Raw genomic sequence first — 23,819 nt, forward strand, 5'->3', positions numbered from 1 at the left:
CATTCCATATGATTTTGTCTTTGGCAATGACAATGTGTACAAGATATCGTCATGAAGATGTGTGACATTTTCAAGATGGGGGTGGGAAATATATATTTTTTAAATTATTAATATGTTGGTTCAGGAACTGGTTTTCATGACTAAGAATCCCATATTTCCCTTTGGCCTCTGTACAGACTAGAGGCCAGGCCATATCTCCCCACTCACAGTGCATTCAGGGATCTGTGTGCATTCAGGCCCTTTCCAAAACAATAGGAGGCTATGTTCTGCCATAGGTAAGAGGGATACACCACACCAGCTCATCTTCAAGGAACACATCGTTCACTGGCTTTGTTTCTTCTCACTTCCTGATAACAGTTCACACCTGGCTAATTGTGAGTTGAGGTCATTGGCATATTCTTAACCTCCTCTTTCTGGCCCCACTCTTCTTGATGCTGGACTATTTATAGTGTCCATCCAAAGTGCCTACACTAACACTTCTCAAACTCCCTTTCTGTTCTGAATAGTTCTAGTATCTTCTACCATTATTATGGCACACACCTACCGACATGCCTGTTGGCTCATCTCTCCCAATTATCTGTCATATACACAGTCAGTGGTGGTGAATATTATTATGAAACACAGATTCATTTAACAAAGTGATTTCTGGGTATCCTGACTGTACCCAGAACTTACACTGCTTTCATTGGGTCACACTGGGATAACACCTTAGATAATCACCCTCCCTTCTGAAGCTATAGTACTAATAATGGATTGCCCATGTAAAAATCAGAGTGGTGTGTGTGTGTGTGTGTGTGTGTGTGTGTGTACATATTCACCCAAGTGAGTCACAAGGAGATACAAAGAATAAAAGAGTCATGAAGAACTACATTGATTTAAGCTCAGCACTTTGTCAGGAAGATGGAGTCTAGACATCTACAGAGAATAGATCAGTCTCTATTCTAAAAATGTTTATGAACTGAGAGGGAAAAATAAACCAGCAGTAATAGCAGGATATTTTCACTCAACATTTGGACAGTAGTGTATATTGAACAAGAATGACATGTTTCAACTCTCTCCATCTTTATGACAATCTCACGAATTCAGGGTAACCACCTTCACCCCAAAGTTAGGAACATGAGGGTTAGTGAGGCTTTTGGAGGGTCACAAGACTAGCTAAGGAGCAGAACTTAAGTACATAATCATCTGACACTATTGACTGTCATGACTCTCATGATCTTTAATCTTGACTCCTTGATAATAATTCACAACTCTGCTGGTGACTACCTCACCCTCCGTAAGGCCAACCTGTACATGTCCCCTGAGAACCCCTTTGTCCTTACCAGATCACAGGCTGCTGTAAATGACAAACATGATAGTTAATAGCGAGTACCAACTTAACAGGATCTAGAACACCGAGAAGATGAGCCCTTGGCTATACCTGTAAGAAATGATCTATGTCAGGTTAGTTGAGGAGGGAGACCCTCCATAAGTGTGACCCACACCATTCATAGACTGAGGCCTTGACTTGAGTGAAAAGAACCATTTCTGCTCTCTGACTTCAGATGCAGTGTGATCTGCCACCTCAGCTTCCTGGGGAGCGACTTACTTGCCAGCATTCACTGTATTCACGAACTTGAGCAGAAATATACCCTTCCATGACCTGTGCTAGGTGTTTTATGACAGCAACAAGATAAGTTACCAAAATAGCAGCCACCCCTCCAGCAAAAAAAGCATCCTTAATAAGAGGATGTACGGTTTCTTTTCCAGAGCAGACACACAGATCTTCAGGATGGGAGTGGAAAGTCTTGAGGGAAGGTTAATGTGCCTGCCCCACAGTGCTAAGTGAGAACAGGGACTCCGAGTACATCTCAGGGTCCAGTTGTGTTGTTTTCATTGGAAATTTTCAACACTCAGGGTTGTGAGCTCAGTACAGTAGGGTGACATCAGTGACAATGCACTTTCAACTGGGGAATCATATGGGGTGTAAAATCTATCCTTAGGGATGTTTGAAAATATGTCCAAAGATGTGGCTCAGTGGTGGAGTATCTGCCTAGCATGCCCAAGGCCCCGGGCTCAACCTTCAACAGCTAAAATCTGCTTGAAAATGAAACTATGACAAGGCCTTAAGCTTCTGTCTCTGAGATCACCAGCCAAAGATGCTGAGTGGGCAGGATATATTCTAAAGAACTGAAGTTGGGGACATTTTACAATGACAAAGCAAATGGCTAAGACTGACCGCTGAGTTCTATACTTGCTGTGGTGAGTCATCTGTATGTTTGAACTGAAGAGATGTTTATAAGATGAAAGAAGAATTGTACCCTTCTCAGAAGACTTGGACAGCAAGCACTGGGACTTGCTATGAGATTAAATCCAGATTACGGGGCACACACACAGGAGAAAAGGAACACAAGGAAGTCCTAAGACTTCTCAAAGGAAGTGACTGAAGGTGAGAAGGAAGGGAGTTGAGATTTCTAAAGATTATCCATTGTGAAAGTCACTGGCTAGGAAGTCTAACACCCAAGGCTAGGAAGTGCACGCTAATCTAACACCTAAGGCTAGGAAGTTCACACCAATCTAACACCCAGCTGCCTATCAAAATGCCAGGTACACTCTTTTGAAACACACCAAACAAAGTAGCCAAGAGCTTTAAATCAGAATTCGGTTTGCAGCTCCTAAGAGCCACATAGTAAGGGTCCTTACCTTACTAGCCTGGTCCTTCCGGAAGAGGAAGATGGAAGTGGAATACTTCCCACTTCCTAGTATTGTTATGATGAAATTCCATGCCATGACTTACCAGTGACCTTCAGAATGGTAAGGGTAAGGGCGTTCAACAACGTAAAGTATGGGGGCACATCTCTTCCAGCCCACAATGCAAGCACAGAAAAGGGGAACTAGAGCATTGTAGGGCAGCAACCTTCACTGCTATAGCGAGGAGAAGATGGATACAAAAGCTGTTTCCTTCGGTGTCTCCCCTAAAGCAGACTGACTTGTTTTGCACACCAGTCGCTGGGATTGAGACAACTGATTTTGGCAGTGTGTCACTGCCTGTCAGATGCAGCTCATCCTGACTCAGATGCTCTACTGTGTTTAATTAATTTTGAATTGTGCAGAGGATATTGACAATTGGAGGCAAGCACAAAGAAAACTTTGCAAATGGGAGGTCGGGCAGATTACAAGCAGGTGATGTCTGTGCTGAGGCCACTTGATCGATACATGTAATTAGGCATGTAGTCTATAAAGTGTGTGATCTAATAGCGTTTGAAAAAGAAGAACTTTGTTTCCCCATGGCAATTTGCTGCACTTATTAAACATGCACAACACCATATTTTTGCTCTGTCTTAACTAGTCTATTTTGGGTTTCTGTGGGTTCTTAAGTCCTGACTTTCTAAGCCAATGAAATACAATACACTTCAGTGTCTGTCATCGGTTCTCATTAAGGAGCATGTGCCAAAACCTGAGCAAGACAGACTTACCCGTACAGTAGATGGCACCTCCCCTTGACCCAGTGCCAGCTGAATTCCGCTGTAGGATGTTCACTTCCACAAAGAGCAACATTAAAACTTAGAGGATAAAAGTATTTCAAAGTTCAAACTTCTCTGCTGCCAGAGAAAGCTGACTAATTGGGAGCACATCTGAAATTCTCTAAAACCATATTAACCTTTATTTTCAGGGCTATGCACTGGGGCTTTATTATTTTTGCTAATATGACATTCCTTCTGATTTTTTTTTTCAAGTCTAGAGTTTAACAACATGGCCAGTAATGACACAGATTACAACCAGCGTGCCGGAAGTTCTTATCGAGAATAGTGTTTACCTAGCCCGCCCGTCTAAGCTCCTCAACTAAAATGTCCAATTTTAAAGAGTAGAGGCAATGCTTTGGGGGTGGGGTGGCAGAGGTGGTAGTGTTGTAATGAAACCCTTGCATATTAGGGAACATTAATGTGCCTTCACTACAGCCCTTGGGTTACTGTTTCCATAATCCCTAGAATGACCTTGGCAGCAAACAAAAGATTTAGACAATCACGAAAAAGCAAACAAAATCAAGAAAAGGTATATGTAAGTCAGTGAGTAATGAAGAAATTTCATGAGAGATCTGAGTCTTCATAATGGCCTCTGATGAGCCCCTGATTTGGACCATGTGTCTCTGTAGTCTGAGCACAGCGGATACTCCTATGACTCTAGCCCTTGGGAGGTGGGGGCAGGACTGTGCTTTCGGGACACACGGCCACTTCAAGGCCCAGCCTGAGCTACATAGTGAGACTATATCTCCAACTTCCCAAGAACTAGGGAAGCAGTTCAGTAGAACCCTTGCCTTGTGTGTGACCCTACAATTCAAGTCCCCACACTACAAACAGAGAAGGGAATCTCCCTCCCAGAAGCTGTCATCTCTGGAGGTCTTCCCAGCAAAGTGGGATCCAGAGGTCCATGATGCTTGGATACTTCACCCTCTACCCTCGCATACTCCATTTTTTTCTTTTTGGATTCCTTCACTATGGCCTTTTCTCTAAAGCTATTGGCTCTGTGTCCAGTTACTTATATTACAGGAGCCAGGGTTTGGGGCTTGAAATCTCAAGTAACCATACTGTGAATGCAAAACATCTGTTTTCCTAGTAATGAAAAGTCCCTTACTCTTTTTTTTTTTTTCAGAATGCTTTAAGATTTTTGTCTAAAGCTTTGTCTTAAGACTTCTAAATATCTTATAATTTTGAGGGTCCAGCTCTACCAGAAAGGGGTTGCAAACTGGACCAACACAAGCTCCTGGAAGTCAAGGGGCCAGGCCAAGTGTAACACTGAGGCTAACTTTAATTTAATCATAAAATGATAATTACAGCTTTAAATTCAGCATCACAGACAGACAATGGCTACACAGGGAGGAACGTCTCCATCTGCAGAGGAGAGTGGAGCCATTAAGTGCCTCTCTATTGCTAAGCAACAGCAGAGCTAAGATCAAGAGACTCAAACTGCAGGAAGATGAGTCGATTCAATTCAGAGCCTTACAGGTGATGGGAAAGAAGCCTCCCTGAGCAGAGACTTGGGCTATGAAGCACAGGTATATTCTGTAGAGATGTCACATATGCCGTTTCTATTTCAAAGTACTTGCTAGAACACAATCACTGGCCAGTGTGGTCTGTGGTGGAGAACACACACATGCTTCTTTTTCTAAAATGAAAATGCATTCACTAAATTCAATTTGATTAAGGATAATCCGAATAAAGCCTGTAGGAATCTATGATGTCATCTGTATTTGTTACCTATCACTCTATTATAAATTACTGTAAAACTTAAAACCAAACAAGCACCTGTTAGCTCAGTTTCTTTGGGATTCAACACTAGGGGCTTGACTCTAGGTTTCAAATGAATTCTTAAGCTGACAAGATCAACAGGCCTGTCGTCACTTGGAGGCTCTCCCAGGGCTCCTAGTGTATTCCAAGCTCACACACATACAGCTTTCTGTATACTTTCTTGCTTCCTTGGCCTGTCCTTATGACAAGAAGACTGGTTTCTTCCACAGCAAGTGGGCCAAGAAAGCAACAGCTCGAGAGAAACATTCCTTTGATGACTGGGTTAGTTTTCTGTCTCTGAGAAAACAACGCATGGATTCAGCTTAGTCTCATGATTTGTAGGGGTTTCAGTCTATGGTCATCTGGACTCTGCAGTAGTTGAGACAGACCATCAGAGTAGGCAGCACGGTACACAGCAAAGCTGCTCCTTCCATGGCAGCCAGGAAGCATACAAAGACAGGAAGCTCTCCATGGAAAGATGAACCCATCGAGTCCCAACCTCGGTGACTGTGATGGCTGATATGGTCACTTTGACAGGACTTAGAATCACCTAGGCACACTTCTGAGCCCACTAAGGGTGGGGGACCAAGCTAGATAAAGAGAAAGCAAACTGAATATAGCTATGCATCTTTCTGCTTCTTGTAGAAACCTCTACCTGGAGCTCTTACTGTTACACCTTTTCTGTCATGAAAGACTGCACCTTCAAACTGTGACCAAAACAATCCCTTCCTCCTTTAAATGTGCTCCTCACCATGGATTTTGCCATTCCAATGAGACACATGCCTAATACACTTACCTATTTTCCTTAACCAGGTTTCACTTCTTAATTCGCTTAGAATTTTGTCAGTTGATTGATCCACAGATAAAGTTATAACCCTCAGGATCCAATCCTCCCTCAAATCCTAGCAGCAGATAAACAAGTCTTTAACACATGAGCCTTTGGGTGCTGTTGTTAGATTCATATACCATGACAACTACTTATAGACCTCAATTTTCTACTGATGGCTTCTACTCCATTTTATGTATGGGAAGCAAGTTACCAAGCTCTTCCTATAGTAACAATTTACAACCTCTGGGTCTTGACCCCCTTGGAATCAAAAGACCCTTTCACAGGGGTGTCTAAGGCCATCAGAAAATTCAGATGTTTACATTACAATCAGCAACAGTCACAAAATTACAAGTATGAAAATATGGTTGGGGACCATCACAGCATGAGGACCTGTATTAAAGAGCCAAAGTGTTAGGAAGGTTGAGGACTACTGTCCTATATATAGAAAGGGAAAGTCATTACCTCTTCTATCTGGAAGAAAGAGGTAGAAAAATTGTGGCTATGGTTCTAAAACCACGGGGACCATCCAACAGAAATGTTTGTGTTCTTTTCTAGACAGAAGAAGATGCACTACAGAAATCTGAGTTCAAGCTGTGCCCTCCCCCATTTACGGAAAACCCGAAGTCAGTATTCATGCATATCCTGTAGGCTCACTCTTTGTTTGTGTTTCTAAGCATCAAGGCCCAATGTGCCCAGACAATGAAGTGCTGGGGCAACGCAACCAGGCTAGGTTGGCGGTTAGAAGAAGAGCCAAAAGGCGTGATTCCAATCTGCTATTTATTGCAATTTGGTTAATTCCGTATCTCAATATTCTGCACTTGAAAATGAATGTAATAATACCATCAGCAATAACCATAACAGTAACTTCCAAAATAAGCTAGATTGCCAGCTGTGAAGGACACTATATTGAAATCCCTGACCCTAAAATAATTGCATTTTGCTCATAGTACCACTACTTAATTTATATACAGAAACATCCAACTGGGCAGAGCGGAACAAGAGTTTAAAAGATGTATGAAGTGCTGGGAGGCCCTGTGCAGACAGTAACCACTGTTAGTATTTATATTCAACAGAAGAGAGTAACTCATGCTATCAAGACACCTTCTGATGGTTGTCAGCACTTGGAAAGTCAACAGTCTACCAGTCAGACCACTGAGCATATAACTGACCCAGAGTCTAAAGAGACCTTCCAGGCAGATAAACGCCCGGTTCGGTTCCCTGTGACCATGGCTATAGAAGTGCGAATACTCAGTTTCCCTGGCCGTCTTCTGCCAGGTGACAGTAACAAGTTCTGTAATATAGCTGCCATATTTAACCTTCAGTGTGCTAGGTTTTAGAGATTTCATGACCAAAAGCTTATCACCTTGCTTTAATAAATGGGGCGAGTGAAATACTATAAAATTATAACATTATCGTTGGATTATTTCTGCGAATGAAAATTTACTTTTTGCTGTATGTTATAAAGGCCATTTATAACCTCTAACTTTCCAAAATAACAATTTTCAGTTTGGGGCAATATTGATATTTTTTACTTAATTTAGCATATTTATTAACACTAAACTCCCAAGGAAACAGATGTTTCTAAGTCTCATAAAACAATAAATTTTGTTTTCTGATTCTGCTGAATGACCATTAGACAATGAGAGTCTTTCTTAGTCCTCAGAGGCTGTATTCAATAGCATGTCTTTGGTGAAATATTCTACTGTATGTTAATATCCAAAAATTTATGTTTACATGTTCCAAAAGGCCATTGAAGAGCATCACTAAGAACGGCATCCTAGTGAATCCAGTGTATTAGGGAACTATCATTTTTTGGCTGAACCACAAGAGACAGAGGCATTAGGAGGCGCAACTGGTACCCTCTCCATTTTCTGGCCCACAACTCTGCCTGCTTTCCCATAATCCACTCTGGCACTGGGGTTCCCAGGCTGTGCTGGTACTAAGGACCCAAGAAGCAAGGTTAGGACTCAAAACTCCAGATGCCATGTAGATCACAAAAACCCAAGGGGAGGCACCTTACTGGACTAGAAGACTTGCTAGTCATGAGAACTCTATACCAAGGGGGAGAAAACATCCAAAAACCAGCCATACAACAAAACAAGACTCAGAAAACAGCTTCTAAGCCTATAATAACCACAAAACACAGATGACTAAGAAGGAAAGCATATGAATGCAATCAACAAGGGCCAGGCAAAATGGCATAACTAGAGCCCAGATATCTACTACAGTAATACCTGGATGTCCTCAACAGCCAAAGCACAAGAAAAAGACCTACAATAGCAATCTTTAAAGAGAAGATGAATAAATCCCTTAAAGAAATACAGAAAAATATAATCAAACAAGTGAAGGAAAAGAATAAAACTGTTTAAATGAAAATGGAAATAGAAACAACAAAGAAAACACAAACTGAGGAAATTTTTGAGATGGAAAACCTAGGTAAGGGAACAGAAACTGCAGACACAACCGTCACAAACAGAATACATGAAGTAGAAGATAGAATCTCAGGCAGAGAAAATACAATAGAAGAAGCTGATACATCAGTCAAAAAATTGTTAAATCTAAAAGTTTCTGACACAAAACACCAAGGAAAATTTGGGACACTATGAAAAGACCAAACTTAAGAATAATAGGAATAAAAAAAGATTTCAGATCAAAGACCCAGAAAATTCAACAAAATGATAAAAAAAAATTTCCCTAACTTAAAGAAAGAGATGCCTATAAACATAAAAGAAGCTCACAGAATACTAAATGGCTTGGACCAGAAAAGAAAATCCTTCCACCACATAATAATCAAAACACTAAATGTACAGAACAAAGAAAAAACAAGGAAAAAAGGACAAGTAACATATAAAGGCAGACCTTTAGAATTACACCCAACTTCTCAACAGAGACTTAAACAACCAGAAGGACCACCCAGATGATGTCTCAGTTCTAAATATCTATGCCCCATATGCAAAGGCATCCACATTCATGAAAAACATTACTAAAGCTTAAGTGATATACTGAGCCCCACACATTAATAGTGCAAGACTTAAACACCCCATTCTCATCAATGGACGGGTCATCAAGACATAAAGTAAACAGAGTAAAAATGAAACTAACAAAGTTATGAATCAAATGGATCAAACAGATATCTACAGAACATTTCACCTAAACACAAAAGAATATACCCTTTTCTCAGAACCTTATGGAATCTTCTCCAGATTTGACCATTTCCTCAGACACAAAGCAAGTTTCAACAGGTATAAGAAAATTAAAATAACCCCTATATCTTATCAGACCACCATGTATTAAAGCTGGACTTTGATCACATAAGAAACAATAGAAAGCCTACAATCCATGGAAACTGAGCAACTCCCTACTCTACGACCACTGGGTTAAGAAAGACATAAAGAGAGAAATTAAAGACTTTCTAGAATTCAATGAAAATGAATGCACAACACCCCCAGCATTATAGGACATAAGGAAAGCAGTGCTAAGAGGAAAGTTCATAGCACTAAGTGCCTTCATAAATTAATTAGTAATATCTCATACTAGCAACTTAACAGCACACCTGCAAGCTCTAGAACAAAAGAAGCAAACACACCCAAGAAGAGTAAATAATCAAGCTCAGGGCTGAAATCAATACATTAGAAACAAAGACAACAATACAAAGAATCAGCAAAACCAAGAGCTGTTTTTTTTTTTTTTTTTTTTTTTTTTGAGAAAATCAACATGATAGATAAACACTTACAGTGGACCACCAGAATGGTCTATTTCTAATGGTCTAAACTAAGTAAAGGGCAGAGGGAAGGTGCCCAAATTAACAAAATCATAAATAAAAAGAGGGTATAACAATAGACACCAAGGAAATACAATGGTCATTTGGTCTTCACAAACCTTTACACCACAAAATTGGAAAATCAAAATGAAATGGATGACTTTTCTAGACAAATACCAATTACCAAAATTAAATTAAGATCAGATAGAAAAATCTAAATAGGCCGATAACCACTAAGGCAATAGAAGCAGTCATTAACGCCCCCCCCCCCCCAATAAGCCCAGGTCCCGATGGTTTTAGTGAAGAATTCTACCAGACTTTCAAAGAAGAGCTAATACCAATATTCCTAAAATCATTCCACAAAATAAGATCAGAAGGATCACTACCAAAGTAATTTTATGAGGCCACAGTTACCCTGATACCTAAAAAACACAGAAACCAAGAAGGAGAATTTCAGACCAATTTCCCATTAGTAACATTGATGCAAATATACTCAATAAATTACTTGCAAACTGAATCCAAAAACACATATAAAAACATCATCCACCATGATCAAATAGACTATACCAGAGGTGTAGGGGTGGGTCTCTATATGAAAATCCAACAATGTAATCCACCAAATAAACAAACTGAAAGAAAAAACACATGATCATGCAGTTTTCATTGCTGAAAAAATTATTTGACAAAATCCAGCACTGCTTTATGAAAAAAGTCTTGAAGAGGTTGGGGATCTAAACACAGTAAAGGCAATATGAAGAAAGTTGATATCTAATTTGCTGATAATATGATAGAAAACATAAGAAACCCCAAAAATTCTACCAGGAAACTCCTGTAGCTGCTAAATACCTTCAGAAAAGTAGCTGAATACAAATTTAACTCAGCAAAATCTGTAGCTCTCCTATATACAAACAATAAACATGCTGGAAAAAAAGAGATTAGAGAAACAATACTCTTTATAATAGCCACAAGACTATAAAATACCTTGGTGTGACACTAACCAAGCAAATAAAAAACTGTTTGACAAGAACTTCAAGTCTTTGAAGAAGAAATTGAAGAAGATCTCAGAAGATGAAAGGACTGTTGTTGCTGTTGTTGTTATTGAAGACCAGCCTTAGTCCATGGTGATCTAATAGGACGCATGGGTTTTTTCAGTCTTCTTGTATCTGTTAAAGCTTGTTTTGTGACTGATTATATGGTCAGTTTTGGAGTGGATACCATGAGGTGCTGAGAAGAAGGTATATTCTTTTGTTTTAGGATGGAATGTCCTATAGATGTCTGTCAAATTCATTTAGTTCATAACTTCTGATAATTTCACTGTGTCTTTGTTCAAGTTCTGTTTCCATGCTCTGCCCATTGATGAGAGTGGGGAGTTGAAGTCTCCCACTATTATTGTGTGTGGTGCAATGTATGTTTGAGCTTTAGTAAAGTCGCCTTTATGAACGTGGGCACCCTTGCATTTGGACCATAAATGTTCAGAATTGAGAGTTCATCTTGATAGACTTTTACTTTGATGAGTATGAAGTGTACATCCTTATCTTTTTTGATAACTTTGGGTTGAAAGTCAATTTTATTTGAGATTAGAATGGCTACTCCAGCTTGGTTTTTTGGGGCCATTTGCTTAAAAAAAATGTTTTCCAGCCTCTTACTCTGAGATAATGTCTGTTTTTGTCACTGAGGTGTGTTTCCTGTATGCAGCAAAATGCTAGGTTCTGTTTATGTATCCAGTCTGTTAGTCTATGTCTTTTTATTGGGGAATTGAGTCCATTGATGTTAAGAGATATTAAGGAATAGTGATGTTTTATGTTATTTTTGTTGTTAGAGGTACAATTATGTTTGTGTGGATATGTTCTTTTGGATTTGTTGCAAGAAGATCACTTTCTTGTTTTTCCTAGGGTGTAGTTTCTCTCCTTGTGTTGGAGATTTTATCCATCATCCTTTATAGGGCTGGATTTATGGAAAGATACTACGTGAATTCATTTTTGTCATGAAATATCTTGGTTTCTCCATCTATGATAATCAAGAGTTTTGCTGGTTATAGCAGCCTGGGCTGGCATTTGTGTTCCCAGATTACCCAAGATATAATCACAGACCACATGAAGCTCAGGAAGTTGGAAGATCAAAGAGGGGATGCTTTAGTCCTTCTTAAAATGGGGAACAAAATATCCACAGGAGAAAATACAGAGATGAAATTTGGAGCAGAAACTGAAGGAAGGGCCATCCAGAGACTGTGGGGATCCAACCTATATACTGTCACCAAACCCAGATTATAACGTGAATGCCAAGAAGTGCTTGCTGACAGGTCCCTGATATAGCTGTCCCCTGAGAGGTTCTGCCAGAGCCTGAGAAATAGAGTCGGATGCTCTCAACCAACCATTGGACTGAGAATAGGGTTCCCAATGGAGGAGTTTGAAAAGGACTGAAGGAGCTGAAGGGATTTGCAACCCCACAGGAAGAACAACAATATCAATCAACCAGACCCTCCAGAGCTCCAGGAGACTAAACCACCTACCAAAGAGTGCCCATGGAGGGACCCATGGATCCAGCAACATATGTAGCAGAGGATGGCCTTATCAGGCACCAAGGAGAGGAGAGGTCCTTGGCCCTGTGAAGGTTCAGAAATGCCAGTGTAGGGGAATGCTGGGGTGGGGAGATGGGAGGGAGTGGGTGGGTGGGGGAACACTCTCACAGAGGCAAGGAGAGGGGGCATGGGATAGGGAGATTCCAGAGGGGAAACCAGAAAAGAGGATAACATTTGAAATGTAAGTAAAGAAAATATCAAAAAAAAAAAAAAAAAAAAAAAAAAATACTGCCCATGCTCACAGATTGGTAGGATTAACAAAGTAGAAATAGCCGTTTTACCAAAAGCAATCTACAGATTCAATGCAATCCCCATCAAATTTTCAAGACAATTCTTTACAGACCTTGAAAGAGCAATCCTCAACTTTATATGGGAAAAACAGAAAACACATGATAGCCAAAACAATCCTGTGCAATAGAAGAACTAGAGGTATCACATCCCTGATTTCACTGTACTACAGAGCAATAGTAATAAAAACTTCATTGTATTGGCATAAAAACAGACAGAATGATCAATGGAATAGAATCAAAGACTAAGAAATAAACCCGCACACCTATTGATTTTTTGAAAAGAAGGCCAAACTATACAATGGAGAAAAGAAAGCACTTTCAGCTAATGGTGCAGGTCGAACTGGTTGTCTGCATGTAGAAGAATGCAAATAGGCCTATACTTATCTCCCTGCACAAACTTAAGTCTCAATGGATCGGGACCACAACATAAAACCAGACACACTAAATCTAATAGAAGAGCAGGTGGGGAATGGGCTTGAATGCACTGGTACAGGAGACAACTTCCTGAACAGAACCCCAACAGCTAAGGCAGTAAGATCAACAATGAATAAATGGGACCTGATGAAACTGAAAAGCTTCTGTAAGAAAAAGGACACCATCAATGGGACAAAACAGCAGCCTACAGCATGGGTATGGGGCAAAGGTCTTACCAACCACACATCCAGCAGAAGGCTAATATCCAAAATATGTAAGAACTCAAGAATTGAGACATCAACAAACCAAAAAATTAAAGATGGGGTACAGATCTAAACAGAAAATTCTTGACAGAGGAATCCCTAGTGCTTGAAAAGCATTGAAAGAAATGTTCAGTGTCCTTAGTTGTCAGGGTAAAGCTAATCAAATGTCTATGAGATTCCATCTTATAACCATCAAAATGGCCATGATGGAAAAAAAATTAAGGAACAGCACATGCTGGAGAGGTTGCAAAGCAAGGGCGACATCCTTCCATTATTGGTGTGAGTGCAAACTGTACAAGAACTTTGGAAATCAATTTGGCAGTTTCTCAGAAAACTGAGAATAGTTCTACCTCGAGACCCAGCTATGTCACTCCTGAGTACACTATGTACCCAAAAGATTCTCCATCATAACTCAAGGACATTTGCTCAACAATGTTCATGGAAGATTTATTCATAATAGCTAGAAACTGGAAACAATCTGATGTTCATCAGCTGAAGAACAGAGAAAGAAAATGTGGTACATATCACAACAGAATATTACTCAGATATTAAGAACAACGACATGATGAAATATTCAGGCAAGCGAAAGGAACTAGAAAGTACCATCATGAGTGAGATCACTCAGACCCAGAAAGACAGACATGTTATTTTATGTACTCACTTATAAGTGGTATTATTCACAAAATACAGGTCAACCATGCCACAACACACAAACCCAAAGAAACTAAGCAAGAAAGCCCCAAGGAGAAATTCTTAAATATCATAGAGAAGGGGAAATAGATTAGACATTGGGAAAGGATGGAGAGAGGGCACTGTGTGGAAAAGGGTGGGGATGGGAACAGGAGGGATGAGGTTGAGGGGGAACTGAGGGGGAGAGTACTAGGGGAGACACCTGGATTGGAGAGTGGGCAACTCTGGGATGAGCTAGGAACCCAGGACAATGGAAACTCCCAGGAATCCATGAGGGTGAACCTAGCTAAGACTCCTGGCAGTGGTGCACATGCAGCCTGAACCTTAGACCCATGATTTGCCATTGATACAAGATATCCAGGGGTCAAAAAGATGGAGCAGAATTTGCAGAAAAGGCAATCCAGTGACTGGCCCAGCTTGAGACACATGGTGTGAGATGTAGTCCACCCCTGACACTGCTAATCATATTCCGTATCCTTGCAGACAGGAGCCTAGCATAACTGCCATCAGAGAGGCTTTACTCAGAGGCTGATGGAAACAGATGCAGAGACCCACAGCCAAACATTAAGTGGAGCTTGAAGAATTCTGTGGATGAGGGGGAGGAAGGAGTGAAAGAACCTGAGGAATCAAGGACACCACAAGGAAACCTACAGAAGCAACTAGACTTGGACCATAGGGTCTCATAGAGACTGGATCAACAAACAGCATGCATGGGACGGACCTAGGCCTCCTACTTATCATATATAGCGGCTGTGCAGCTGGGTCTTCCCATGGGACTCCCAAAGCAGGAGCAGGGGCTGTCTCTGTCTACACTGCCTGTCTTTGGATCTCTCTCCCCATGCTGAGCTGCTTTATCTAGCCTCAGTAAGAGATGACACACCTAGTCTTACTGCATGTTGATATGCCAAGGCTGGCTGATACCCATGAGAGGCCTCCTCTTTTCTGAGAAGGGAAGGGTGGGTGGGTGGGATTGGGGGGAGTGATAGGGAGGGACTGGGAGGAGAGACAGAAAGCTGTGATTTGTATGTAAAGTAAATAAACAACTCAATTGATAAATAAAAAGACAAACAAAAATTCCAGCAAGGAGGGGGGAGGTTTGCATGGCATCCCACCTCTAGCTGAAGAGCTTTTGGCACTTGGCAGCAGCTGGAAGAGGGAACATCATTTTGCTTAAGGGTGAAGTCCCCTAGTGTGTTAGCCTTGCTCCAGTGGAAGGCCACACACTCAAAAGTATATGGGCATCTCTAGCTGTACAGGATGGGTTTTTAAAACAAAATAAAAGAGGGTATGAGGTTGGGCAGGTGGGGGTGGGGTGACTCTGGGGGAAGTAGGGTGAAATGGTGACTATGATCAAAACACATTCCACAAAATATTTTAAAACTAATAAACATGGGAACAGTAAATTCCTAATAAGTCTTAAATAGGGGAAAATAAAATGCCTTTTTATTTTGCACTTTGCTTTCCACATGGTGTAACCAGTTGTAGCTAGAGAACACACCACCATAGGAAGGCGCAAAACTCTACAGCATAAAAATATACAGAGGGGAAGGCGGGATATGGTCAAAGGAAAGCCGTATATGGACTAGGACAAAGGTCAGTCTTTGTGAGAAAATGAAAAGATGGACAGATCCTTTCCATATGGAGCGCCATATTTGGCCAGCATCTGTCCTCACACCTCTTACTGGGTTAGATGCTCAGCCCGTTTCCTGCTATGCCCTGACCATCAAGTAGAAGGAGAACCAGGAGAGAGACAGGCCGGTGTTGGCGCAGTGATTCCTCCCCTCTCTGTTTTCTTGCCTCCACCTTTCTGTCAGCAGCATCTCTCCTTTTTGGAGTCCTTGCCTCTAGGCTGCCTCTCAGAAGCCAGGATGCGGTGTAGTCAGGAGCCTGAGGTGTTCTTCCCCCACTCTGGAGAAGCTGCACTGGGCTGAGCAACAGTAAATGTCTACATGATGTTCAGCCTCTGATTTTGAAATAGAAAATCAACATGTGACTCCTGCCAGCAGTTTCAATTTTAGCTTGTAATACAAACATTGGCAAAAGACCAGACTCTGCCTTTCCTACAGCTTTATTGGTGCGCAGAAGCTGTTTTAAAAGGCTGAATGTTCTCACAGATCCTGAAAACATGTCGGGGTAAAAGTGTGGCATTAACTTAATTGACAGAAATCAAACTCTTACTGTGAATGCAATCCTATTCTCAACACAGACATTAAAGCTCCCTCTGACTAGATCCTTTCATTGCAATAAGGGCCTGGTTTCTGCCTGCACAGAATCAGACCAACTCCTGACCAACTAAAGATCAACCCCTTGATTGCCAATTTCTCCTGAGCTCCTCTCTCTCCCTCTCTCTCTCTGTATCTCTGTCTCTCTCTGTGCATCTCTCTCTGTCTTCCCCTTCTCTTTCTGTGTGTCCCTCTGTCTCTCTGTCTCCTTCTGTCTTTCCCCTTCTCTGTGTCTTTTCTCTTCTCTCTCCTCTCCCCTATCCCCCTACTACTGTATCTCCCACTCTATAACTCATGTACCTGCAGAGAAGAGAATTCAGAAGGCGAGTATGTTGTGCACAGACACAGCTGTGAGAGCAGATGTAAGTCACACACCCCAGGTTTCTTGAGCTCTGGCTCTTTTGCAGTTAATACAGAATTAGTGGCAATATAAGGCAAGGAGACAGCGATTAGATCATATGTGTGAGCCCCTGTCTCAGGCACTGAGAGCCTGGACACAGCACTTTGTCACTTCTCATATATCAGCATCATGTGCCCATGGTGCAGCTGACAATGACACATATCCCAGATCTTTGAGGTTGGGTTGTTGCCCTCTGAAAATGAAACTCATTAAACACAGTAGAAAAGTGGGGATAACTCCCTGGGGACAGGCCAGCAAAAGGCATGTAAAAGCTGAGAGATTGGTCTGATACAAAAGAGTCAAGAATCTATTAATAAGATCTGAAGGTACATCTCAGCAGATCTAAGCTCCAACCATTCTCAACTCCAGCTGTAACTGATTATAGTAAACCCAAGATCAACCACTAATGGCCTACAGCCAAGTGTGGCCCACAGAAGTATTTTGTTTGGTTAGAATTGTGTTTATAAAGAGTATGCATTCATTTTCAATGTCTACAAAACCCAGAAGATTTCCCCAAAATATGCAGATTTCTGGCTTTTCTTTAAAAGTGAAAACAAAGAGAGAAAGCCAGTCTGACCTTTGTAATGTTTCATTCCTATTAGAACAATGCCCAGCAGGAGTTGAGCTGTGGCTGTCCCCTGTGAATGTGTGTGAGCTTCCTGTCCCCTGGACCTAAGCAGATGGAGCGGTGATGGAATCAGACAGCAATTAACACTGTGAGGTGTAAGCAACTTGCTTCGTAGCCTTTTGGAGCAGCCTCAGTAAGAGAGTCATCTACATAGAGCATGGGAAAGGTCTACACAGAAAGAGGACCTAGCAATGCAGCTTGGCCAGGGAAGAGGGTGTCCAGGCTTCTGTAGTAAGGGTGTTAGTCTGCTTGGGAGGTGCAGAGAAAACGTGACAGCAGCAGTGGGTACTACGTATGGCCAAGCTTGTCCTGTGGTCTCTTTCCAAGAAGAGAATGAAAGGGCCAGCTCTGCCATGAGCATTCTTAGCTGGTCTGCAGGACCAGGGTTGTGTTCACACCAGTGAAAGATACAGCTTTTCAGTTCCACAATTCTGATGCTAGGGAGGGCGTGTGTGCATGTTTATCTAAAAATAAGACTTGAGATCATGATTCATTTAAGCTTGGTTTGCTAATGCTCCTTGTTTTCCATTAATAGCAGTGATAACGTTTGTCTTTAAAATTACACTTTAAAGACTCTAATCTTTTATCTCCTGAATTTCAACTCGTTGTCTTTGAGGAAGCGAAGACTTTTTAAACATTTGACAAGAAAACAGAAAACAAGTCCTGGACAAGAATACCTTAGCAGAAACCCGAGAGACATTCTGAAGCCATCGTCGGCACATGAAGAAGCATAAATGACAAAGAAAGCCCTCTTAGATGTTCTCAGTTCAATCTTGCGCAACGAATAGCGGACCCGAGCTAATGGGAGGGATCCGGTCTCCATATGTGAATAATGGGACATAAGCAGTTCTTTTGGGTATTGTTGTGTTGGCTGGATTTCATGGGCCAGTGATGTTTATCCATCACTGTAGAGACATAAGCACCTTCCCTATCATGTGCCCAGCTCCCACATCCATCGAAGACGTGAAGGAACCTTTTCAGCTCAAACAGGCTGAAATCATCCTGGTTACTTGGAAGGCTGAGGTGGGAAGCTTGTTTGAGTTCAGGTGCTTGAGTCCCAACAAAACAGTGAGCCCCACGTTCTGGTTTCCTTTCTACTCCTGTCATAAAACCACTCTAACCAAAAGCAATGTAGCTGGAGGATGGGTTTGCTACCATGGCACACAAGCTGGAGTAAGCCATCATTGAAGAAAATCATGGCACGAACCCCAGGCAGGACACCAGTGAACTCTCCTTGCTGGTCTTTTCTCTGGCTTGTTTTGTGCACACTCAGCTAGCTTCCTTTGTTGCCCAGGATTAGCTACCAGGGAATGACACTGTCCATGGTGATTGGTGTCCTATGGCATCTCATTGCCTAAACACTCTGGACCTATTTTGATACCTGCGTGTCATGGATGTCTCTAGATTTTTCATGCTATATGACCAGTTATCATGTTCCTCTTAGTGGAGTATCATGGTCAGCTGCTGCAGGACATGAAACTGGTAAGGGGCTTGTTTGAACTTCTGCCATTCTCAATTATGAGATTTATTTGGGTTCTGAGATTTCTGTAACCCTACCAGTTCTTCTGTCTGATGGCATGGTCGATCCCTCTCTGACATGCCCACAGGCCTGATAAAGGCAACTTTTCAGTTGCTACTTTTCTTCTAGGTCATGCCAGGTTATTGTTAGCCATTCCAGGCCATTTGGGAAATCAGTCACAGAAACAAACAAACAACAAAAGCAGAAAGTTAGTGTTGGTTCCAGCAAAGGCAAAAAAAAAAAAAAAAAAAAAAAAAAAAAAAAAAGAAAAGAAAAGAAAAGAAAAAGAAGTCATGCGGATAACACTGGAAGAAGTAAAACTGCTATTATTTGTGGATGAACTGATATGTGAAGAATCCTAAAGACTATAAAAATTAATATTGTGTAGTTAACTCATAAACCAACAAGTGAAAGAAATTAAGTTATTCCAAATCTGTGGACTGAAAGATTAGATATTATTTAAGTGGGTACTTCTCCTCAGATTGATTCATGGAATCAACAGAATCATTATAAACGTCCCACATTCACAGGCTGGACTTGGGCTCCACCTCACACATGTGACAGATGTTCAGCTTGGCCTTCATGTGTGTTCCCCAACAACTGGCTATTACATGGGGAATTTAACTATGGCTACTGTGGTAAGAGCTTTATTGGGGGAAGTAGGAACATGAGCAACCAGTTAAGTACTGTAAGCCAAAAGGCCAAGCAAGGAATCGAAAAGAAGCACTAAAGATAGAGAAGGCCTTCGTTGAATCCACAGTAGGCTTAGCGGGAAAAGTACTGCATATAGCTACAGTCTCAGAGAGTAGACTAGAATAAATATTTGCAGTAACAATAATAAAACTTTGAATTAAACGACTCTCATGAAACCATAATTACACAACCCAGTAATTCAATCTTTATACATGTACTCAAAGTGCGATGAAAACTCTCATCCACGTGTCTGCAGATGGTGGCAGTAGCATTCATAGTAGTCAAAGACCGATGAATGAATTAGTAGGATATGGAATATCCACACCAGAGAATATTGTCCTGCAATAAAACACATCAAGTCGCTGGTACGTGCTACAAACAAATGGAAAAGCCTCCAGAACATTACTCTCAGTAAACGAAGCCAGACAAAAGGTAACATATTACATGATTTTTTTTTTTGTAGGAAATGTCCAGAAGGGGTTCATTTATAGAAACAGGAGAGATATAAGCAAATCAGAAAAACTGGAAAAGACAGGTGAGAAGAAACTGCCAGCAGGGACAAGGACTGATGAAAAATGTCTGAAATTTATTGTAGTGATTGTTGCACTATTCTGAGAATACACTAAAATTAATTAACCTGAACATTTCTTTTATTACATTTATTTGTGTATACATATGTGCACGCGTGTACATATAGTAGTGCACATGATTTCAAAAGTGTGAAAATGCCACAGCACACATGTGGAGGTCTGAGAACCACTTTCAAAAGTCTGTTCTTTTCCACCATGTGTTGTCCAGGAATCCAACTCAAGTCCTCAGGCTTGGTGGTGAAGGCGTTCACCCACTGAGATATCTTGCTTGTATATATCTTGAAATATATATATTTTAAGTAAGTGAGTCATGCATTTATCTGTTACAGTTCATTCAGTGTGTTATAAAAAATACACAACAGTTTGTATTACTTTCAGATTAAAAACATTTTTTTTTTTCTGGTGAAGAGTTTTAGGCAACCTACCATATTTTAAATATTAAGGAATGTGAGGATTTAAAATTCCAACTCGGATATCGTCAGAATGTGGTATGTGTTCCACGTAAGACAAGCAACAGATAACGTAGAATTGTATCCAAGGTTTAGAAAGAAGTAGCAAAGCTTTTATCTATATTTCACACAGATAATATAGTCATAGACTTTTAAATGGGGAAGGTGTTCAGACATTATACTAGTTCAATGATCTCACACTTTGCCGCACAGGGGAAGCTGCTAATGAACTTGTTACAATGCCAGGGTTAGAATGCACTCTTGGTGTGTCTGCCCAGAGGAAACTAGGTGTTGTAACTTTAATAAAGAATCACATGTATCTATGCACTTGTGTTTACGGATGCTATGCACACATGCCATGGCACCCTGAGTGGAGCTCAGAAAACAAACTATTGGAGCTGATTCTCTCCTTCTACTACGGGGGTTTCCCAGATAGAACTCAGCTCATCAACCTTGGCAGCAACAGCCTCTACCCACAGGACCGTCTCTCTGGTCCAGAAACGCACTCCTGACCAGGCGCCAGGTGGTGCCTGATGCTGCAGTGCAGGGGCTGCATCTCAAGAACGCATGAATACATTGCTGCTACTCTCCATCTTCAGTCAGGAGAAATTCTGGGCCCACAGAGGGTAAGTCAATTGTCTTCTGTGGCTCACTCAGGACTCAGTCTCTCTCTACTTAAGTCCAATCCATCAGACACGCCCTTCATCTAAGGCGTCAACACATGAAATAGACTAGAGTGTAGAATGAAATCTGGGCATAGCTTCCTATGGGCCTAGAGAAGTGGGTTAGGATTACCAGCCATTTCAGATCTGTATTCCCTACAAGCTCCTCAAACACAGTTACAAAACCTGTCCACATCAAAATCCGTAATGAAATTGCTCAGTTTTGTCTAAAGAATTTATGAGTAAAGAGAGTGAGGGAAACTCTTCAGGCACATCAGTACCAACTTACACACATCATAGGAACGCACCACGTGCTCAGCTGAGAGCGGTGGGTGTCTAAAACGGTGAAGCCAAGCACAGCTGACCCTCATGGGGAGCCGCTCACTGGGATGTCTTATAGTGACAGGTATCATTTCCCCAGACATCTGGAGAAACAGACAGACCCTTTCATCCTAGAAAAGACAGCAAAAATAACAACATCCTGCAACTTAAAACATCACAGCACCAAGAATGTACAGGCAGCTACAGGATCTTCTGCTGTGAACTGAGTCTAAATTATTGCATATAGGAGGAACCAGTCACAGGTATATAGACAAAAAAAAAAACCCTACCTCTGTGGTTTTTACATCCATTGAAATAAATAATAAGCAAGAGAAGTTGACCAACTGTGTAGAGTGTGAAACATTGGTAAGTGTTGTTAAAAGATGATGTCCTGGGTTTCAGCACCAGTGTTAAGAAAAGGATGAAGAGAGTGGGGGGGTGTTATGGCCCATGGAGATGCGGCGAGGCCTGGAGGCGTGGGGGGTGCTTCGGGGGATCCACATTGGGAATGCGAACAAATCAAAATATGCTTTTGTAGTGCACACGGAAACTGGGCAGACTTGTCGAGATTTGATCATAACAGGCTGTTTCCAAGGAGCACCTCTTGATACACCCAGTGACATGTATGCTGAAACACTGAACGTGGCGAGTCTCCAAGATTTCCATTCAGATGAGAGACAGAAAATAAGCTCCTCCCACCCCCCACCCATAGTGTGTAATGAATGTCTCTGTTCACCGTTTAGAACCAACCCTGGCAGATATTTCCTGCCAGCTCCTATTATGAAGGTAGGTTCATGGGCCCTGGCCAGAGACCCCTTTGTGGTCAGCAGCAGGAGTTAATAAAGTAGATCTGTTCCCCTGGCTCTGCAAATCCTGATGAGAACTACTGGGGAAGATCACACAGACACAGCAAAGGGTCTACTTAAAGCAACTGCAGATTTATTTTAACATCATGTCCTCTGCCTGTGAGGGAAAGGACAGGGATAATCAACACAATTTTCACCTATTGAAGCAATAGAATTTTATCTTTATTATATTTTCTTCGCCCTGAAAACTGAGCAGCAACCATTCAGAAGGAACCATGAAGCAAATCTAAGTGAGAAACCAGGCAGCTTGAGGCTCCCCACTCTACAAGCCTCCCTACATCTTGCACATGCTTCAGACTCTGGGGGGAAGAGGAAACGTGTCTTAGCCATGTGGCACAAAGGCCGAAGAATCTCTTAAAACAATACAGGGATAGGAACATACCCTCTTGGACACAGAGTTTTTCAGAAGCACAATCTAAACATAACTCACCTGGTGGACCCTCACCTGCTTCTTTCTATTTATTTCACGTCATTAGGGCATGATATGATGTGTGTGTGTGTGTGTGTGTGTGTGTGTGTGTTGGAGTGATAAAACCAAGCCAATTGATATTTCTATTATTTACTTTTTGAGATAAGAACTTTTAAAATACACTCTCTAGATCTTTAGTATTAATTTTATTATTATTATTATTATTATTATTAACAACTGTGGTTAGCAGAATGCACAGTAGCTCCCCAGAGTTTATCATCCAATGTAACTAAACCTTTGTACTATGAAGCTAGTGTCTCCTTAGTGTTCTCGGGCCGTGCCCCATCCCCTTTCCCCTGTCCCCTCTATTCTACTCTCTGATTCCTTGAGTTCAACTCTTTTAGATTCCAAACATAAGTGACATCACCAGTGTTTAGTTTTTGTTCACAGCTTATTTCATTTAGTATAAGGTCCTCCAGGCTCATCTCCCAACACTATGAATGACTGGGTTTCCTCATAGTCATCAAGACCCTGACAGTCAAGGCCATGGGTTCAAGACTCACCTGGTGGACTCCCGTGGCCTGCTGCAGCTGTGGCGATCGCAAAAGCAGAAGCCGGTGAAACAGAGCAGTGGGCGCTGTCAGCTACCTGTCCTGGTTATTTAAAGAGGGAAGAAATAGAATGGAATGGTGAGGCGTACTGATGTGTTCTGTGGTGAATATTCTCATCTTAACATCTCAATTGGATGAGTGGTTGGGCCCAAGCCAGGCACCATCTTATCCTTGTTAGCAAGCAAATCACGAGATAACACCAGCAACTCCGTTCTAGGCATACAGGAAACTAAAATACACATCCGTGGAAAAGCTTGTACATGGATGTTCACAGAAGCAAAACTCACTGTAGCTAAAAACTAGAAACTATCATTGCCCATCCGCTGACAAAAAAGGCTTGAAAAAGATAATATTTCATCAT

At 41.4% G+C, this 23,819-nt stretch overlaps 1 protein-coding gene across 2 annotated transcripts in view; it reads right to left on the reverse strand.

The window, feature by feature from the left end:
* Positions 1-23,819, reverse strand: part of RASGRF2 (Ras protein specific guanine nucleotide releasing factor 2) — a gene marked incomplete at its 5' end in the record, with an annotated part of 201,360 nt that overhangs the window by 44,697 nt on the left and 132,844 nt on the right. For both annotated transcript variants that reach the window (XM_080925252.1, XM_080925251.1), the window contains one exon: positions 23,411-23,500. In XM_080925252.1, coding sequence (XP_080781378.1) covers positions 23,411-23,500 — 90 coding nt within the window. The remainder of the gene's footprint in view (positions 1-23,410; positions 23,501-23,819) is intronic.

The sequence above is a fragment of the Micromys minutus genome (genome assembly GCF_963924665.1).
Source record: "Micromys minutus genome assembly, chromosome: 11".
In the NCBI taxonomy this organism is placed as follows: domain Eukaryota; kingdom Metazoa; phylum Chordata; class Mammalia; order Rodentia; family Muridae; genus Micromys; species Micromys minutus.